At 42.6% G+C, this 19,539-nt stretch overlaps 1 protein-coding gene across 2 annotated transcripts in view; it reads right to left on the bottom strand.

Annotated features, from left to right (window-relative positions):
* Positions 1–19,539, bottom strand: part of LOC144762425 (cytochrome P450 2K1-like) — a 242,737-nt gene that overhangs the window by 17,096 nt on the left and 206,102 nt on the right. Inside the window, exon 8 of one of the 2 annotated variants that reach the window (XM_078647604.1) lies at positions 422–563. The exons of the other annotated variant lie outside the window; for it this stretch is intronic. Within the exon in view, the coding sequence (XP_078503730.1) occupies positions 422–563 (142 nt within the window). The remainder of the gene's footprint in view (positions 1–421; positions 564–19,539) is intronic. 2 annotated transcript variants of the gene reach the window in all.

Genomic DNA, 19,539 nt, shown 5'->3' on the forward strand with positions numbered 1-19,539 from the left:
GCCTTGGCCTGGAACATATTACAGATGGCTCTTAGGAGTCTTAATAACCCATTGCTTTTATAAAAAAAACTTAAAAACGCTGCTTTTTTAAGACTGACATCGGAGTATAGATAAATTCTAATTTTCTGGAGTTAACGCCGGGACACTTTTAGTAGCTGTGCGCTGTACAAATAAAATATAACATAACATAACATAACATAACATTCAATGCTGTGGTGAAACCATCACACATTATATTCTTTAGTAATTGAAAAATAACACTCACCATAGATTAACCACGTTTTAATTCATATATCATATATTGTTTATGCGTACAAGAAGCAGCACGCCTCATTAAGATTTACAACCTCCTGAATACAAAGTAGAAGGTTCACAAACAAGATTTACCAATATGAAAAGATATTAATCTGCAAAATAATACCTGCTCCAAAGTTCATTAACGCTTCATTTCTCACAAACTTCCCCTCAGAGTTAAGAAAATGCTGTGGGTTAAACTCTTCAGGCTTTGCAAACTGAGTCTTATCGTACAGCACAGATTCGAGCAGTGGGATAATGTGAGTACCCTGGGAATTAAAAAAACATTCTATGAAAAGCATGTAGCCAAATCAATTTTGAGTTCCTCAATAAATTTCATGCCCAATAAATATGTTCTTCTGCACCTTGATATCCGATGTTCCTAAAGTTACTACAGTTATGTATATGGTTATAGTTTATCAAAATGGTAGGGATAGTGGAAGGGATATCACAATGACCTTTGACCTAGAGATGACATCACAGCAAGTTATGTCACATGATCTTTGACCTGATGACATTACAGAAAGTGACATCCAATGACCTGTGACTTGCTGATAGCAGGTAGTGCGATCATAATCTTGACTACTGCATTTAATCAAATCCTGTCCAGTTGATAGAGATGGTAAAGTGTAAAGCCCTGCACATAACATACTCACACTCAAGCTATTTGAGATGTATGGCCCTTAGTTTGCTGAAACCTTACCATAGATTGTAGTAAAAAAATGATGAATTTCTAGCTGCGACTCTCATATCACTCAGTCCAATTATTTTCAATAGTAAATTTGATTTAGACCAATAATTCAGTTTCAAATTAACTCTCTTTAGTGATTGAGAAACATGCTTTGTGCCAAATATAGAAATGCACAATGCAGTACAAGTTCTTGGCATTTGTTTAGATTTGAAAAAAGCACATCGCATTGAATCGTCTACATGTATTTTGCTTGAAAAATATTATTAGCAGTAATTTCAAACTAGTTACCATGGTTAGATTTACAACAGCCTGAACGGCTGCAGCAAATGTTCTATTCATGTGGCATGTTGTCTAATTCACAAAATGCATAATGCAACTCACTAAGCATGAGATAGTTACTATCAAGTGATTTATTTCGTTATTGTGACAGTCTAAACAGTAATGTTCCAATGCATTTCATGAACAGGTATATATACACCTACATTTGAATAAGAACCACAATAAAAACAGAGGAGGAGAGGTATACAAAGTGCCATAGACATTCCCATGAGGACAGGGCCAGCTTTAGTCCTGGTGGCACCCAGTGCGACAATCTTTTTTGGCGACCTCCATTACCTCCTACTCGGATTCCCTCCCTTCCACTATGCAAAAAGTGCCGCTCATCTCTCCATAGCCCCCCTCTCACATACATTTAATTTGTTTTGAAGCTCTGGTAAAGACTGTCTGGCTTAACTAACCCACTCAGCTACCCACCTAAAATACTGATCTGTTGTTTGCAGCAAGCATATTAACCCTCTGAGCTACTTTACGCGAGTCAAAACTTGCCACAAGACAAAACTCTGATCTCTCCCTCTAGGAGGAACATTATTTACAAGTCTTATCTTGACATTTTTATTGCTGCCTGAAAGCTAGACGCACAAGGAAGCAGGTGCTATTAAATCATAAGTTATTGCTAAACACAGAGCCCCCCTTGAGGTAACTGCCCCACCTCGGGTTTAGCGCCTGCTTTGTGCATGTCAAAGACTCATACTATTAATTCAAACCTTTTGGAAAGAACTAAGGGGGATGGTCTTTTTGCCATTCCCGTGGTGGTGCAGACAGGAATGACTACATCGCCTTTGTTCCTCCACTGGCAGCTTTTTCATGGCGAGGAGCCCACCATGAAATGGATGGCAGTGGAGGCACTTGAAGTATGCTCAGCGGGACTGCCCCAGTCCCACTTAGGATGGTACATTGGCCACACTCCGTGCTACTGCCAGGGAACGGTGGTTCCCTGGCTCAGGCGGCCATCCACCACCGGTACGACTTTGAAAGTTGTAATCTGGCAGACGGTGGACTGCAACTGCTGCACCACTGTGAGTGTGGTGGTCATAAGACCGTCAAACTCGTAATTAGGCCCTAATCCTTACACTTGCCATCTTATCCAATGCATTTTAGTCATTAAGCTCAAGGTATAACCTGATTATAGAATAAGAAGACTCTTGTTACATCGACCACAGTATGAAAGTCCTAAAAAATCCCCAGGTTAAACATTTGCAGAAAGGAGTGTCACAACCACATGTTGTCGTTAAGACACAGTAATGAGCTTTTTCAGAATTTCCCATATTCATGACATATTTAGCAGCTTAGAATGACAACACAGAATGCAATGTCCTTTAACACAGTATATACAAATAAAAAATGCACCATGGCTTGGTCTGGCCCATGAATAATATACTTCTAAGTTATATAATATTATGTTGTTCAGTTTCATAATTTGGACATGATATGGCACTCTCTAGTTTAAAAAAGTGTACAATGCAATGTCCTTCTTTCAAATATATGACAAATATTTCGAACTCAAACTTTCTCTTAATCCAGACCTGTGTATCTCATGTAGGCAATATTTTATCATTGCATTTTGGTACTTGTAGTCCTGTTTGCACAATTCTACTCATGTCTACCAGTACCGTAATAAAATAAAAACTCACAGAAAGAGCACTCATGCACACAAATTGCAAACCTTGCAGCTTAGCTCTCCATCCCTACCAAAACTCTTAAAACCCATGTTAGACTACAAAAAGTGGCATTAAAAAGATTGAAGTAGGGTGCCTATAATTAATGCAGCAGTTGCATTAGTCCCTCGGACCAGTGGTGGAAGTGCCTATTGAACTGAACCCCAGTTATGGATATCTCTTAACATCTATGTGAGAGTCAGGGAAGCCCACTTTTTAACATGCCTTTGGCTACTGTTTTGTTTTGGAATGAAGAAGAAGCAATGCTGTGGAGTAAATTACAAGGGAAGAGAGGTGAATGTAGAAAGGGAAAAATACTACTGATTGAGTTAGAATGTTATACCTAGGGGTAATGGGGAAAACAAAGGGCTGAAGCTTCAGGGGAAGTCTATGAGCTTGTGGCCTGGCAGTGACAGTTGCACTGCAACATTGGCCATCTGAATCAACTGGAACACAACTGTAGTGTTGTTGCAGACTGGGTAGAGGTGGACAAGGTAACAAACTAACAGTGGTAACAAACTAACAGTGAGAGCTGAGCCTGAACTGAGCTATCCGTTTTTGGTTCTAACAGCCTATGCACAAGTTGAGCCTTGAAAATATTTAATATGGAAATCATGCAATAAGTATCATGTTAACATTTTTTTAAAAACTGTATTTAACATGCTGAAGCATTTCTCCTTAGTCTGTTAAATCACTGGATTGTAGCATATTTATTAAAAGTATTAGTTTTGAAACATGAATTTAGAAATATTCAAGCCCCCCCCACTGTCATGACGAGAAAGTGGCTGGTAAACTCAGTGACCTCAGCAGTTCTGTGCCTCCTATGGTGGCCCAGATTCTTAATATGGAGGAGCTGAATTGTAGTCTGTTAAGTGAAACATAAGAGGTTCTGTACAGTGATTGCATTTCATAAAAGTCATGGGATGAAAATCATTGGTACACTGCGCTTAGCTTGAAATACAAGTCTGTTAACATAACCTTTTGAAATGTGAGATACATGTTGTAAACAATGTTTTAAAGAGCCAGCATTACAAAAAGATCACTACAACTAATAGAGGGCCAGATTCACAAAGGTAATTCTAAGTTTAGACATGAAGTCCAACTTCAGACCTAAAGTCTTAGTTAAGACCTAGTGTCTAAGTTTAGACCAGAATTCTAACTTGAGACCTGAAGTCTAAACTTGGGGCCTGAGTCACAAAATGCTTAAACACTTGTGGTGGAGGCACAGCAGTCCTCACAGAGTCTGGGGGCAGAATCTTTGCAATGAGAATTCTTATTCTCATTGTAGAGTTCGAGAATTCACATTGCGGAGATTACGCCCACGTGTGGAGACTCCCACACAATGCGGGGTCTCTGCCACGATTGAAGAGGCCCTTTGTGAATTCAGGCCCTTAGACATCAAGTCTAAATTTGGACTTTAGGTCTAAAGTTACACTTCACATCTAAAGTTACGCTTGAGGTCTAAAGTTAGAATTTAGGTCTAGAATTAGACTTCAGGACAAAAATTAGACGTCAGGTCTACAGTTAGACTTTAGGTCTAAACTTGGATTTCCGGTCTAAGTTTAGCTTTGTGAATAAGGCCCAGTGTTTTAAGTTAGGTTACCACACCCTATATATCAAAAGAGCAATATGACATATGGTAAATTGCTGCAAGTTGTAAGATCCTGTAGTCAAGGAAAATATTATTATTAGGCACTAATAATAATTAACGAAAGACTCAGACAAAAATGAAATAATGAAATCATTGTAAAAATGCTTAGAAGTTCACAATTGTAGAAGAAAATTGACTTAATGCCACCTAAGGTTTCAACTACCATTACCAAAGAAAAAGGAGGAACTGTATGAAATTTAATTTTGCAAAACGTTGTGGCAAGTTGTGTACCAACGTTTCACCATGGGGTGTGTGTTACGGACATGGAGGCTGATTAGAGGTGTCTGGTCAGTTGGTGAAAGGTCAGGCATTTATTGATGTAAGCTGGTCCTTTGTTGTGCAGGGCCATGTAGGAGTGGGTCAGCATCTTAAACTGGCATCTCTCCTGAATCAGGAGCCAGTGTAGTTTCTTGAGATGTGGTGTGAAGATGGGCCTTTTGGGGAGATCGAGTATGGGTCGCGCCACTGAGTTCTGTATGATTTGAAATCTCTTCAGGAGACATGCAGGGATATAAGGATTGTATTTAAAATCCAGGTATACTTTTTACTACTGCTAAAATTCATGGACGAGATAGCAAACACTCCAGCAGCTCAGCAGAGAAGTATACAAACAGATCTGTTGAAGAAGGTTTGAATCATACCAATATGAGATTGAACTGCATGTTTTAATACTCACCTATATGGATATAAATAGAAAACAGTGTCTATTGTCATGGCCTTACTAAATATATGAGCTTTTTAAGCAATCAATATTGGGATTTGTGAAGTTTGAGAATAATCATGTATAATTGGATAATTGTAATGAAATACTGTACCAAATGAAAAATGATGCTGTGATTTATGACCATGTAGAATATGTTAAGTGATTATGAGCCACTACATAGCAGTAATCTGACGTAGGGGACCCCTTAGCCCTTTCTGCCCGACTATCCGCCGACATAACACTGCCCCTCAGCATTCCTATAAGCCCAAGCCCCCACCCTGGTGAACCATCCCACTGTGAAGCTTAGGATACACCGTCCCACACACAGTCCAGCAAAGTTTATTTTATTTGTTTATTAATGGCAGCCCTTTTTAGTAAGTTGATAATAGACGTTCATTAGATAGTGTATGTCTTATTGGCGCATTTCCATTTATTATCTTCCTTTTCTTTCGCAAAACCCCTCAGTTGGGGTACTAAAGCAACTGTGCATTGATTTCCATTGTATACTGACGGAGTATACGCTGTGTATTATCGCATTGTTTACGATAAATCATGCTAATGTACAGATTTAGTGATTTAAATTGTGAACTATTAACAATGGTGCAGCAGTGTGGGCAGGCAATCATAGTGATACATGGTTTACTGCTTGTTGATGCTACCCGTGAGCGCTATGGCACATTATGATTATGCCCTTGTAACTTACAGTGGTGATTTACATTGTGATCTAATGAGGTTGTTTTATGCAGATTTACATGTTGCTCTTGATAATTTTGTGCTGTCACACAAAGTGTAAAAGGAAAAAAAAATAAGGAAAGACCAATAAAAATATATATTTATTTAATTAAGAATATGTCAAGTGTGCAAATCACTTCTAAATGGTGAGACTAAAATTTTGTAATTGCTTTTGATTACTACATCTGAAACCGATTAACTCTGAAATACATGCTTTTAAGTTAAATTCTTAATCTAAAGTGTATTTTCTATCTATGTTCAACTATACCTGTGGCTGTATAGTGACATTATGCAAATTTGACCTTGAGGAACTGATTGATATTATCACCAACATGTGTTAGCCTGAGATGTCATCACATGTAGATAATACATTGAATCTCTTTGAAAATTATAGATAAACAAGAACTAATCTAAATTAAAGGATTACTATTTGATTTTTTCATGACCTGTCTTTAGAATTGATCAAAGCAGTCTTTGAAAACACCAAAATATAAGACAATAGTAAAAAAGGTCTCAATTGAGTATAAGAAATTAAAGTTAGAAGCATGTGGGGCTGGAGGCAGAACACTCATGGACCGATTCTGCAATTTTGAGTTTGTTTACAATTTTGAGTATGTTTACTGTGTTTTGGTATTCACAAACTGCACTTTTACTGTAATTTATACTTCTGAAGTAAGTCCAGCACTACCAATGGACAACTACTGGTATTGCACAACCCTCCCATAGAAAATATTGGAGGTAAGGGTTTTAAATAAAAACAAAAAGAAATCATGTTACATTATATTAAATTATTCAAAACAGTTAAACATATAACAAATGCGCCAAACTATGGGCACATTGCAATTCCTCTCATAGTACTGCGAGAGAGGTCTACTTTATAACGGTTATTGCTAGTTTAGGGCTTGGGACTCCTCTCCAGCTGCTCAGACTTGACCTAGCACTCAGACATGTCACAGAGGTGGCAAGATTGCAACCCTTAATGTATTGGTCTTGGGTTTAGTTTGGAGAGCCTCGAGTGACATCCTAGCCTCACAAAATTCCTAGGGAATTCCCTTGCTAGTGCATGTCATACTTTCCCCAAGTATTTTGGGGATGGAAAGCTTTTGGAACACCCCTTTAGTCATTAACTGAAGCTCGCTGATTGACTCGAATTTGCAAATTGGGAATTGAAATAGCTTCTGGGGGGATTGTGAATTGTTAGTAATGCTTTGCTGCTCATATTTTTTAAAAATAATTTTTTGCACATCAACTAATTTCAGTGGTTTTTTAACACTGTTTTTATCTTGTGGAGCAAACATTTATCACCATTAATTTGTACCTCACCTGGGGCTTGTATTACGGCGTTCTGAGCTCTTGTGGGACTCGTTTATGGTCCCAGGCGGCCATCTTGAAATTGCTGCGCGGTGACGGAGGTCAGCGTTCTAGTGTTTGCATGACCACCGTCCCTGTTACTATTTAAGGGGCTTTGTTTGGTCGGTTGAGCTGCTTAACTGAAGCTCGCTGATTGACTCGAATTTGCAAATTGGGAATTAAAATAGCTTCTGTGGGGATTGTGAATTGTTAGTAATGCTTCGCTGCTCATATTTTTAAAGAATAATTTTTTGCACATCAACCAATTTCAGTGGTTTTTTAACACTGTTTTTATCTTGTGGAGCAAACCTTTATCACCATTAAATTGTACCTCACCTGGGGCTTCTATTACGGCGTTCTGAGCTCTTGTGGGACTCGTTTTTGGTCCCGGGCGGCCATCTTGAAATTGCCGCGTGCTGACGGAGGTCAGCGTTCTAGTGTTTGCACGACCACCGGCCCTGTTACTATTTAAGGGGCTTTGTTTGGTTGGGTGAGCTGCTTAACTGAAGCTCGCTGATTGACTCGAATTTACAAATTGGGAATTAAAATAGCTTCTGGGGGGATTGTGAATTGTTAGTAATGCTTTGCTGCTCATATTTAAAAAAAATTTTTTTTTGCACATCAACCAATTTCAGTGGATTTTTAACACTGTTTTTATCTTGTGGAGCAAACCTTTATCACCATTAAATTGTACCTCACCTGGGGCTTGTATTACGGCATTCTGAGCTCTTGTGGGACTCGTTTTTGGTCCCGGGTGGCCATCTTGAAATTGCCTCGCGCTGACGGAGGTTAGCGTTCTAGTGTTTGCACGACCACCGGCACTGTTACTACTTAAGAGCCATGGTATTGACGTGCAGCGGTCACGCCAATTTCGCGACAAAGCCGCGACAAAGGCAAGAACTTCTGCGACCGTCCGAGACCTACCGGGACCAGGGGCCAGGACTCATGCCCAATTTTCTCCCCTCCCTAATCAAACCTACATTACTCGGCAGATTACTTGCTCAGCTTGCAGGGAAGGAAGGGTGAGGATTGTAAGCTATTATGTCCATTAGCAGCCCACTCTCAGTGCAGTGGTTGCAATTTTGGCTTCAATAATCCCAGCTTGAATAACACACATCGTACGTGGAACAAAACGTACAATTTTTGGAGCATTAACTGCCGTTCCCTACCAAAACACGGGGAGGATGTGTTTAATCTGTTACATAGTGAAGGACATGATGCGATCTTCCTAACGGAAACGTGGTTGAATGACAGTTCAGGTCCTGATGTGGCAGGTGCCCTCCCTGATAATTACTAAATAATAAGGAGAGACAGAACTCCTAGGAAGGGTGCTGGAATCACGATTATTTATAACAAGAACTATTCATGCAAAATTGAGGATTTTCCTCTACAGGAGTGTGAAGCAGCCTTGTTCAAACTTATGCTTTTTCCCCAACTCACCTTATCCGGGGCCTTGATTTATCATCACAAAGGACCAGATAGTGCCTGGGTGCCCCAGCTGTCAGACCGGTTGGCCCCCTGGCTACTTAAGCTAGCCAATTTTACCGTTTTAGGAGATTTACATCTTCATTTAGAAAACTTTGAGTGCCCAGCAAGCAGGGTGCTCATTGCGGACCTTTCTGCATTGAATCTTCCTCTTTGCAATGAGGGCCCCACACACAGAGCGGGTCACTTGCAGGACCCTATTTTTTCTAATTTGCCTGGCATTAAATGTTCGCCTGCATTACCACTGAGTTGGTCTGACCACTATGCGGTTAAATTCCAATATAGTAGTGCCACCCTGCCACCTCTGCTTCCTGAATTACCCGGTCGGTCTAGAAATTGGGGAAAATTGGATATTGCTAAATTTAATCACATTTTGTTAAATAATGCCCCTGCACAGGAATCCATTTCTCTCGCCTCTTTGAATACTATTTATAATTGGATTGCCTCTGCGGCCAATGCGTGCCTGCCATTGTTGGCTAAAAAATGTAATGACCATCGCCCCCCTGCCCCATGGTTTACGGAGCAGTTAAAAATCGAAAAAAGTAAGTGTAAAGCGGTGGAAAGAAGGTGGAGAAGGAACTACGCTCCAGAGGCCAAACAGATTTACAAGGCAGCACTGAAAAAATATCATGCTTTGTGTAAAAAGGCACGTGCTGAATATGTTTCATTGTCCATCTCGGGGGCAAAAAATTGCTCGCGGACTCTGTTTTCTATGGTTAAAAACCTGGCAGGTGCTGGGACTGTACCCAGTCCGCCTATTCTTGATGAACTTCAATGTGATTCCCTAGCCGATTTCTTCATAAACAAAGTTGAGCAAACTTATCAGGAACTAGGGGGAACTAATGTGTCAACCTCAGCCCTCCAGAACACTGCCCGGATGTGTTCCGGTTCAGAAGGCCCACGGTTAAAACTGGAGCAGTGGGATCTTTTGGATATGGGTTCCCTATTACAAATTTTAACTAGTATTAAATCGGGTTCTCCTTGTGATCTGCTTCCAGCTACAGTGCTTCTTCAGATGGAACAACCTGCTCTTGAAGTAGTGATGGGGCTATTAAATGCCTCTCTTGGAGAAGCACAGATGCCCACAGTCTGGAAACATGCAATGGTCTTACCTCTGTTAAAAAAGCCTAATGCAGATCCGACCATGCATTCCAATTTTAGACCCATTTTCCTGCTCCCGACTTTCTCGAAAGTCTTGGAGAAGCACGTTAATGGACAGTTATCCTTGTTTGTGGAAGCGTCTGAATTTCTGCACAACTCGCAATCAGGATTTAGAGCAGGGTTCTCCACGGAGACTACTTTGCTGGGCGTTACTGAGATGTTACGCCAGCACCTGGACGCTGGCGACACAGTTGCACTTATTTTATTAGATTTAAGTGCCGCCTTTGATACGTTTTCTCATACCGTATTACTTGAATCTTTACAGGCACTAGGTATTGCTGGGACGGCGCTTGGTTGGGTGTCTTCCTTTCTAGCAGAACGAACATTCCAGGTTTATTCCACCAGGGCCACGTCTAAGTCTTATTCCTCCCCGTATGGTGTGTCACAGGGCTCTATTTTGAGCCCGTTGTTTTTCAATATTTATGTGCAACCACTAGCAATTATTGCGGAAGCGGCAGGGCTTGCATTGTTTTCCTATACTGATGATACACAAATCATCTTTTCATTATCAGCAGGGGGGAAACAGGACCCTTCTAATTTACAACTAGGATTGCGCAGGATTGCAGCTTGGATGCAATTAAATGTGCTCAAGCTTAACGGGGAAAAGGCGGAAGTACTCATTTTTGGGAAAGAGTATGAACGCTGGGGCCCCCAACATTGGCCAGCGGAAATGGGACCTTTACCCACACCTTCCTCTCAGGCACGCAATCTAGGCTTTATCATTGACAATAAATTGTCAATGAAACAACAGGCAGTTCAGAAAGCAGCCACCTGTTTTACCATCTTAAAATGGCTAAAAAATATTATCTGGATGCTCCCTGTAAACACCAAAGAACAGTCGTCCAGGCTTTAATAACATCTCGCCTGGACTACGGTAACATTCTCTTTCTGGGGTCTAACAGAGAGGTACTACGAAAGCTTCAGGTGGTGCAAAATTGTGCTGCTAGATTGCTCTGCGGCCTTCCCAGAATGTCCAACATGGGAAATGCCAGAGAGAACTGCACTGGCTCAAGGTAGAACATTGCATAAAATTTAAAGCCTTATGCTATATGTTCAAAATAAAGATCGGCTCTGCCCCCAAATATTTACAAGATCTGGCTCATGAGTACCACCCCCGACGCCTGCTTTGTTCGTCATCAGGAGAACTGTTTGAAATCCCGAGGTTTAAACTGTCGAGAATAGGAGGCCGCTCCTTTGCTCTTCTTGGGCCAACTCTATGGAATTCCTTACCTGATGCGATGAGGAGGGAGAAGCTGTTTCCCGTCTTTCGGAAACAGGTAAAAACGTGGTTTTTTAACCTACATTGCTGATTCCGCTTGTCTCCTAGCTTCTGTTATGGCCTGCGCTGGGAAACCCTTGTTGGGTAGCTGTGCGCATTACAAAAGAAAATAACATAACATAACATAACATAAAGGCACCACCAAACTGGGCAATTTTGATTTTAGAAAGCAAGACTTTTGACTCCACAGGTAGCCGGACCAAGGATTTGATTTTCTCATCTACAAAAACAGTTTAATTATGGTGTTCTCCCTTTGGCAACCTATATGTCATCATGGCACTTGTCAGTCAACAAGTCGAAGCTGTCTTACAAATGAATCGGAGGGACATTTTTTATTCATCTTTACAGCATTTTCCAGGCCGTAATACAGGTGGGTTGCACTCATGTGCCGTTCTTTGGGCCTGCAAAATCATGTTAATTCACAGAGAATATTTTGAAGCGATACAAGGGTGATTGTAGTGTTTGCAGTGGTTAACGTTATCTTGAATACATGATTGATTCACCTGAAGGTTATTGCTTCTGCACAGACCTTTAGTGCAGCTTTGTAGTGAATGTACCTTTAATTTATTTGTTTTTGCCTGTTGATCAATTGTATTTAAGGTTGACGCCTAGAAGGTCAATTAAGAAATGTTTAATATTATACTGTAATGAATGTTACACTTATTATTATATGACTGACGAATGTTATTGCCTGTAGATTCTTTATAAATTTGATCTTGTATTTGATGTAATATGTTTTTAATGTATGTATTTGCCAATGAATTGCTGCATTCAAACTGACAATAAACATTGAATGACAATGAATATGAACTATTTTTATATATTGTTAATATTAATTTATATTTATTTATATACCCAGTCGAGTAGCTGAGCGCGATACAAATTTATTTAACATAACATATTAATTTATTTATGTTAGGGACCCTGATCTGTGGCCTGAGGCTATGGATACTGTTCCCACTCCAGGACCCAGTAATGAAGGGGTCTGGCTTGATGACATGCTGTCCATGAATCATCAAATCGCCAAGGAGGTTTCCACCTGCTTTGATATTTTATGATGGCTCAGGAAAATTCTGGGTTGTCTTCCTGTCTGTGCCCACAAAACCATTAACTAGGCCTTGGTAATATTCATAATGGAATGCGGAAGCATTCTTTATCTAAGTATCATGAAAGGTTTCCTAAAGTGACTCAGATATTGCAAAATGCTGCTGCTAGGCACCTACTTCAATCAATCAATCAGGGGTTTGTTAAAGCGCGACTACTCACCCGTAAGGGTCTCAAGGCGCTAGGGGTGGGGGGGCGCAGGTTCCATTCCTTCAAGGAGGGGGTCTGTCGAAGAGCCAGGTTTTGAGGTTTCTTGCGAAGATGGGGAGCGATGTTGTCTGTCTGAGGTGGAGCGGAAGGGCGTTCCATGCTTTGGCAGCGAGGAAGGAGAAGGAGCGGCCTCCCGATCTGGTCTTTCTGGTGCGGGGGACCACGGCGTAGGAGAGCTGGGCTGATCGTAGGGTCCTTTGGGGTGCGTGGAATTTGAGTCGGCTGTTCAGGTATGCTGGTCCGGTGCCGTGGGGGCCTTGTGTGCGTGGGTGAGCATCTTAAAGGTGATTCTCGCCTCGACGGGAGCCAGTGGAGTGTGCGCAGGTGCTGGGAGATGTGGCAGTGTTTTGGCAGGTTGAGGACCAGTCTTGCGGCGGCGTTCTGGATGTTCTGTAGCTTGCGGATGAGGTTTTTGTTTATTCCGGCATAGAGTGCGTTGGCGTAGTCGAGTCTGCTGGTGACCAGAGCGTGAGTGACTGTCTTTCGGTGTTCGAGGGGGATCCATTTGAAGGTCTTACGAAGAAGGCGGAGGGTGTGGAAGCAGGAAGATGAGACAGAGTTGATCTGGCGGTCCATTTTGAGCTCGGAGTCCAGGATGATTCCCAGGTTGCGTGCGTGGTCTGTGGGGGTTGGCGGGTTTCCGAGGGGGGTGGGCCACCAGGTGTCGCTCCAGGCATCGGGGTTTGGCCCATGAAGAGTACTTCTGTTTTGTTGGTGTTTAGTTGTAGGCAGCTGTTTTCATCCATTTGGCGACGGCTTCCATGCCTTCTCGAAAGTTTCGTCTGGCGGTGTTGGGCTCGTTGGATAGGGAGAGGATGAGCTGGGTGTCGTCTGCGTATGACACGATGTTGAGTCCGTAGGTTCTGACGATGGGGGCAAGTGGAGCCATGTAGATGTTGAAGAGCGTCGGGCTGAGGGAGGAGCCCTGGGGGACTCCGCAGGTGGTAGGTGTGGGGTCCGAGAGGAATGGGGGAGTCTGACCCGATGCGTCCTGCCGGAGAGGAAGGAGCAGATCCAGTCGAGGGCCTTGTCCTGGATTCCTGCGTCATAGAGTCTGCGTATTAGGGTGCGGTGGGAGACTCTGTCGAACGCCGCTGATAGGTCGAGGAGGATGAGGGCTACTGTTTCTCCTTTGTCCAGTAGGGTGCGGATGTCCTCTGTTGCGGCGAGGAGGGCGGTTTCCGTACTGTGTTTTTTTCTAAAGCCGGATTGGGAGGAGTCGAGGATGTTGTGTTCTTCAATGAATGTGGCGAGTTGGCTGTTAATGGCTTTCTCGATGACTTTCGCTGGGAACGGGAGCAGGGAGATGGGTCTGTAGTTTTTGAGGTTGGTGGGGTCCGCTGAGGGTTTCTTTAGGAGGGGGTTCACCTCGGCATGTTTCCAGTCGTCGGGGAACGAGGCAGTCGCCAGGGAGCGGTTGATGGTGTGGCGGAGCATGGGGGCGATGGTGTCGGCGGCTCTGTTGAAGATGTGGTGGGGGCAGGGGTCCGTGGGTGATTTTGGTCCAGTTTCTTTGTGGAAGCAGGTGCTGGTGTCCGTGGATGGTGGGTGTTCTGAAGGTGAAGTGAACGCAACGATGGTCGGTCCATGGGAGTTCGGTGGTGTGGCTGAAGGTGATGGAGTTTCCTGTAGTGATGAGGGGGTCGAGGGTGTGTCCTGCTGAGTGCGCGGGCTCGGTCACGATCTGGCGGAGTCCAATGTTGTGGAGGTTGTCCAGGAGGCATGTGGTGTTGGGGTCCAGTTGATTGTCGAGGTGGAAGTTGAGGTCTCCCAGCAGGGTGTAGTTGGTGGATGCGATGGCCTGTGGGGAGATAATGTCCGTTATGGAGTTGGCGAAGGGTCGGTAGACGAGGGTTCCTTGGAGGGCGGCGGTGGGGCCGTTCTGTGGACTCGTCCCCCCAAGTTTTCGTCCAATACAATTTTGCTCCATGAACTTCACTGGCTATCAAATTAACGTCCTCTGTAATTAGAAACTCTATGCTATGTGCAAAAGCGTCTTTCCAATTCCGGCCCTTTATATCTTAGATCTTTTGTGCTGCAATATATATACCCAGCGGGTCTCTGCGCTCAAGCAATCGTAATCTTGCTGGAATTCCCCGAATTTGAAAAACCCACCCAGGCGGTCTAGTCTTTTTCTTCTTAAGCCCGAATCTGTGGAATTTCTTACCTCCTGCTTTGAGAGCATGTAGCTCCCTCTCCGTCTTCTGCAAACAATTAATAACCTGGTTGCGACTTTGCTCTGTCCACTTGTTCTTAGGTAAATAGGTTTTGGTACCATACATCCTCATGATGCCCCTACCTGTATCGTGACCTGCTCCCTACCGCCTGCCACAATGCAGCCTCTGGGTTGCAGTATCTTGGCATACTACGCTCAAATCCTCTCCCTGTACTGCCCGCTCTCCGATTATATATTGCCCATTGCATCGGCAACACTGGGCCTTTCCCGGGCGCCTACCAGCCCATCCTTCCATAATGGCTGGATCTGACCTGATTGCAACAGGATGCAACTCCTTCACCATCGCTTACCCGCCCAACCTTTCCAAGTCTGCTGCTAAATCCTTTAAACATTCCCTCCTGATAAGAGACCCCGAGACTATGATCTCTAACCTGGACTTCAACGCCAACAGGGTCATCATCAACAATGACCTTATTTTCTACACTAGGAAAACAGCACTTGGCGCACTACCATACTTAACCTACTTAGCATACACAATGCCAGGAACATTCCTTATGGTGCCAAACACATAATCATGCTTTCCCAAAACCTTAAAACCGACCTTACTATTACCTTTTACAAAAACGGCATCATCATGATCCAAGCACCAGACATAGATCGCAATAAATTAGCTGACTTCTTCTCCATCCTTAAGAAACAAGTACTTCCTTCCTCCACGCACCCCCTGGGCATACCGTTGGCCCCCGACTCCTGTTGCAGCGCCGGTCCACTCAACTCTAAGTCCAAGAGTAAGGGCCTCCCATCTAGACCTATCAATGCTGCTGCCACTCCCCCTTCCGCCCCCTCTCTTACTTCCACAAGTCGGATTGGTGTGAATCCTCCCAATGTGTTCTCCAATCAGATTAAATCCAGAGATAGTATCTCCCCTAGTGCTGTCAGAGAACCTTTCTCCACTCCCCCTGACCTCTACCATCCGCCAATAAGTCTACGCCACTGCCCAGCTTCCTATCTTCGCTCCTCGCCTATTAACTAACAATCACCTCACGCTCAGCTTACCTAACTTTCCCTGCAACAGCCCCAGAACCTCCCCACTGAGCATGTCTAGCCCTCCTCTCCCCCCTCATCCCGGTAACCAAGCCTTAGGGGGTTCAAGCTCCCCCGCCTGCCCTCCCGTTCTTGCCACCAGACCCTGTCCTGGTCCTCTGGTCCCTCGCCCGCAAGTACAACATACACCTTTGGACTTTGAAACCCTGAACACCAGAGAATCCATCATTTTTCAGAGAATCCAGAAAACCCTATTAGATTTGAAGAACATCCTTCTCCTCACAGAACACTCTATCGCCACCCTCAAGCTCTCCCTTAACTCAGTCCTACCCCTGCTTACCATACCCACCCTCCAACTTAACACAAGTACCCATATACTCCCCTTCTTACAACATTTGTCTTAATGCTCCACTCTCTGGCCTCCTTCTTAACTGCCGTTCAGCTGAGAGACATGGTGAGACTTTGTAGCACATACCGCCTCTTATCATGGCTTTTGTTTCTGGTCATAATCTCCTGTACTGTTGTTCCTCTCTGTGTACCAGTTCTCACTCCTTCAAATGTTCTGCCTGGTCTCTCTGCCTTCTGCTATCATTTGTCCCTGGTATACAATTGCTGGTTTTCTCTTTTTATCGCTGACAAGTCACTCGCTGATTTTGGCACTGCAATGATTAATGTATGTAACTCTGGTTTTTGTCCTATTGTAGTCAATTCCCTAACCCCCATTCCTTGTTGTTGCCTATGCCTAACCTGTATGTAACGTGTTTATCCCAGTAAAGCACTCTGATACCCTAACGGGTCACGCTCACGCTCTATGAAACCTCAAATAAATAAAATAAAAGTTACCTTTGTTATATAGGCCTTGCCTTTGAAATTCATCACTAGATAAAGAGGGAAGGTACAATTAAGTGGAATTTCAATGATATAATGCAGAGTTGAAGGAATTCGATGGGGTAGTTCATTAGTCAAAGATGCTGGAGCATAACTAATACAGAAAGTAAAAGGAGCACATGTGAAACACAAGTGTAATGTTTGCAGAAAAGAAGACATATGGCTATTAAATGGTTTGGGGTCTTATCTCAAATGTAGGTGTTTTTACTATTCTTTAATTGACAAGTGGGGGTGACAAAATAGCAGGAACACAGCCTGGCCACCCCAAGAAAGTGAGCTGTGGGCATGAATAATAAACATCAGCGGTCCAAAGAACTGTGGACCTAGACAAGGGGGCTCGATCTACAAGAGTCCAGGACTACAGGCCTGTACTGGTACATAAGTGTGCTAGAGGGTGCAATCGGCCAGTAAGTGTCTGGCTGCTAGCACCACTGGGGATTACAATGAACAGCAAACAGATGTGCAATCACTGTAACAGCATGCCCTGCATACAAAACACCATTGTGCAATGTGATGACATGCCAAGAAAAGTAGAACTGGGTATACAAAAAGAAAACCTGTGCCAAAACACGTCACATAAACTGTGGAGTAACAGAGGTGTTTATATCAAAATGGACATATTCTGAGAAGTGAATATATTGTTGCTACATTTGAATACGGCTGTTGCTGCTTGAAATATGTTGCTTTTTGTGTATGGAGTTATCTCTTTGTCAAATTCAGATATATCCTGTAGTATACAAGTTTGTCATTTTTTAGAATACTCTGTGTATTGTGAGGCTGATGGCAGATTTCAAAACTAGCCACAATTTTGCATTTTTCTGGATAGACTGACTTATTTTCATAAAAATGGGGAACTATGGTTCAATGGATTTAACCAGAGACATTTTTGTTTTGAAATGGCGGCAGTAATGACAAAGATGTGTGCCATTGGAATGGGGATGTGACATTGGAAAGGGGACAGGTACTGGAAAGTGATCTGACCATTTGTTAGAAATGCAAGAATGAGAACAGATTCTTTGATATGAAGTGGTAACAAGGTCAAGAATGTGACCTTTATTATGTCTTTTGTACTGTGGCTGATGGACCCTTGTCCAAGGCAATTATGAAGGCTTAGAAGGTTGTTAAGGTCAAGGTAGAATTTATACTTAGGATTCCCCTGGTCTATTTTCATGTCACCTAGTAAGATGTTTAAGGGTGAAAGTGATTGGCTTAGCATTAGATAAGGAAAAAGGAATAGCATTTGTAGTGCATTTGAAGGTGGCCTAACTTAGGGGCCGGTACCACTTTGCAGTTCAGTGACGGCCACACTCATTGTGGTTTTACTTGCTGGTCTTCCCTGAAATTAGATCAATATTGGTGATCAGGAGGTTGGATATATTTTGCAAGTCTTGTTTCATCCAGGATTCAGTGATGCACATTAAACTTTTGAGAATCAATGTGGGAGGTGATGTCTACATGATGTGTGGTGGCAGATCTAACATTTCAGGGATTCTGTTTGGAAACAGGACTATGCCTGAGATCACAGAACATCAGTATGTTGGGACTGAGTCACCATACCACATCAGTACCTATAAACCCCAATCGAGACTAGCTCATACTGCCTTACCTGCCCTTCTAACCTTTCCAGAGTAACAGGTAAGTTGGCATCACACGTCACAATATTCTAGTCGCCTCAGGGAACCACAGTAACAGGTCATCACCTTTTTTCTCTCACTGATGCATATTCATAATAAACAGAATCGAGACACAAAAACAGTTTACAATATTTATTGAAACTATTGTGCTCTATTATGAAGCAACTGTCCTGCAACTAGAAAACATAGAAAATGAGCAGTATACTCAGCATCACCAATAAACTGTACACTATGAAAAAGCCCTATCATGGTTATTGGTGTATCTGCCTAAGCCTAGCCTCACAACAATAGAACAATGATCTCTGGGATAGTATTGGGCCCCCTGGCATTTGCGGTTAGCTGGTCTGCATCTTAGATTGCATAGAGATGGCGTGCTCATCCTAGAAGCTATCCTCCACTAGAAATACTCCTCTCTATTTTCAAAATTCTAAGTGTCAGCTTATATGAAAAGAAATGCCCTACTCAAAAACAGCAGCTGGGTCTCTTGCATGGTGTACAGGTGTGAGTGTCTGGCCACAGAGAAAAACAGGGCACAATGTTTTTTGACCTTGTATTAAATGTTCAGACTGATTCGCAGCAGAAGAGCTGAATAATGAAACATGTACAGCCTATTTCTAAAATTAAAAAGTGTAACTTGATAACTTTAAATTCTTCCCATTAAAGAAAACAAATGGCAGCTTTTTTCAATTATAAATATGTCAGCGTGTCTACCAGCCACTGGGAACAAGATGCCTGCTGTGTGGTAATGCAACACTTTGAAATGGGAGAAAATTGAAGAGTCAACTTTATGTTTATATGCATGACATACTCATCATTTAAATGTTCTCCCTAATCAAAGTGCAGGCATATTACTCCCAGGGGGCCTGTTGACATGCTACCATATGTATAACAGGAAAATACAGTCATTTTTTTAAATATGAAGATTTTAAAGTGAGGAAACATGCTTCATAAAATATTAGATCTTAATTGGCTTAATGTAAAGTAGAGAAAAACAGTGAGACAATGTTTCATAGACACATTTTTCTTCACATTAAATATCTTCCATTTAAAAGAAGATGACGGTATTTTTCAGTTTTAAAGTTGCCTGCTGTTTCTGAAATTGACAATTTGGAAAAAGAGGGATAATCGAAATTGAAGAGTTCA

The sequence above is a fragment of the Lissotriton helveticus genome, chromosome 6, assembly GCF_964261635.1.
Source record: "Lissotriton helveticus chromosome 6, aLisHel1.1, whole genome shotgun sequence".
Taxonomy (NCBI): domain Eukaryota; kingdom Metazoa; phylum Chordata; class Amphibia; order Caudata; family Salamandridae; genus Lissotriton; species Lissotriton helveticus.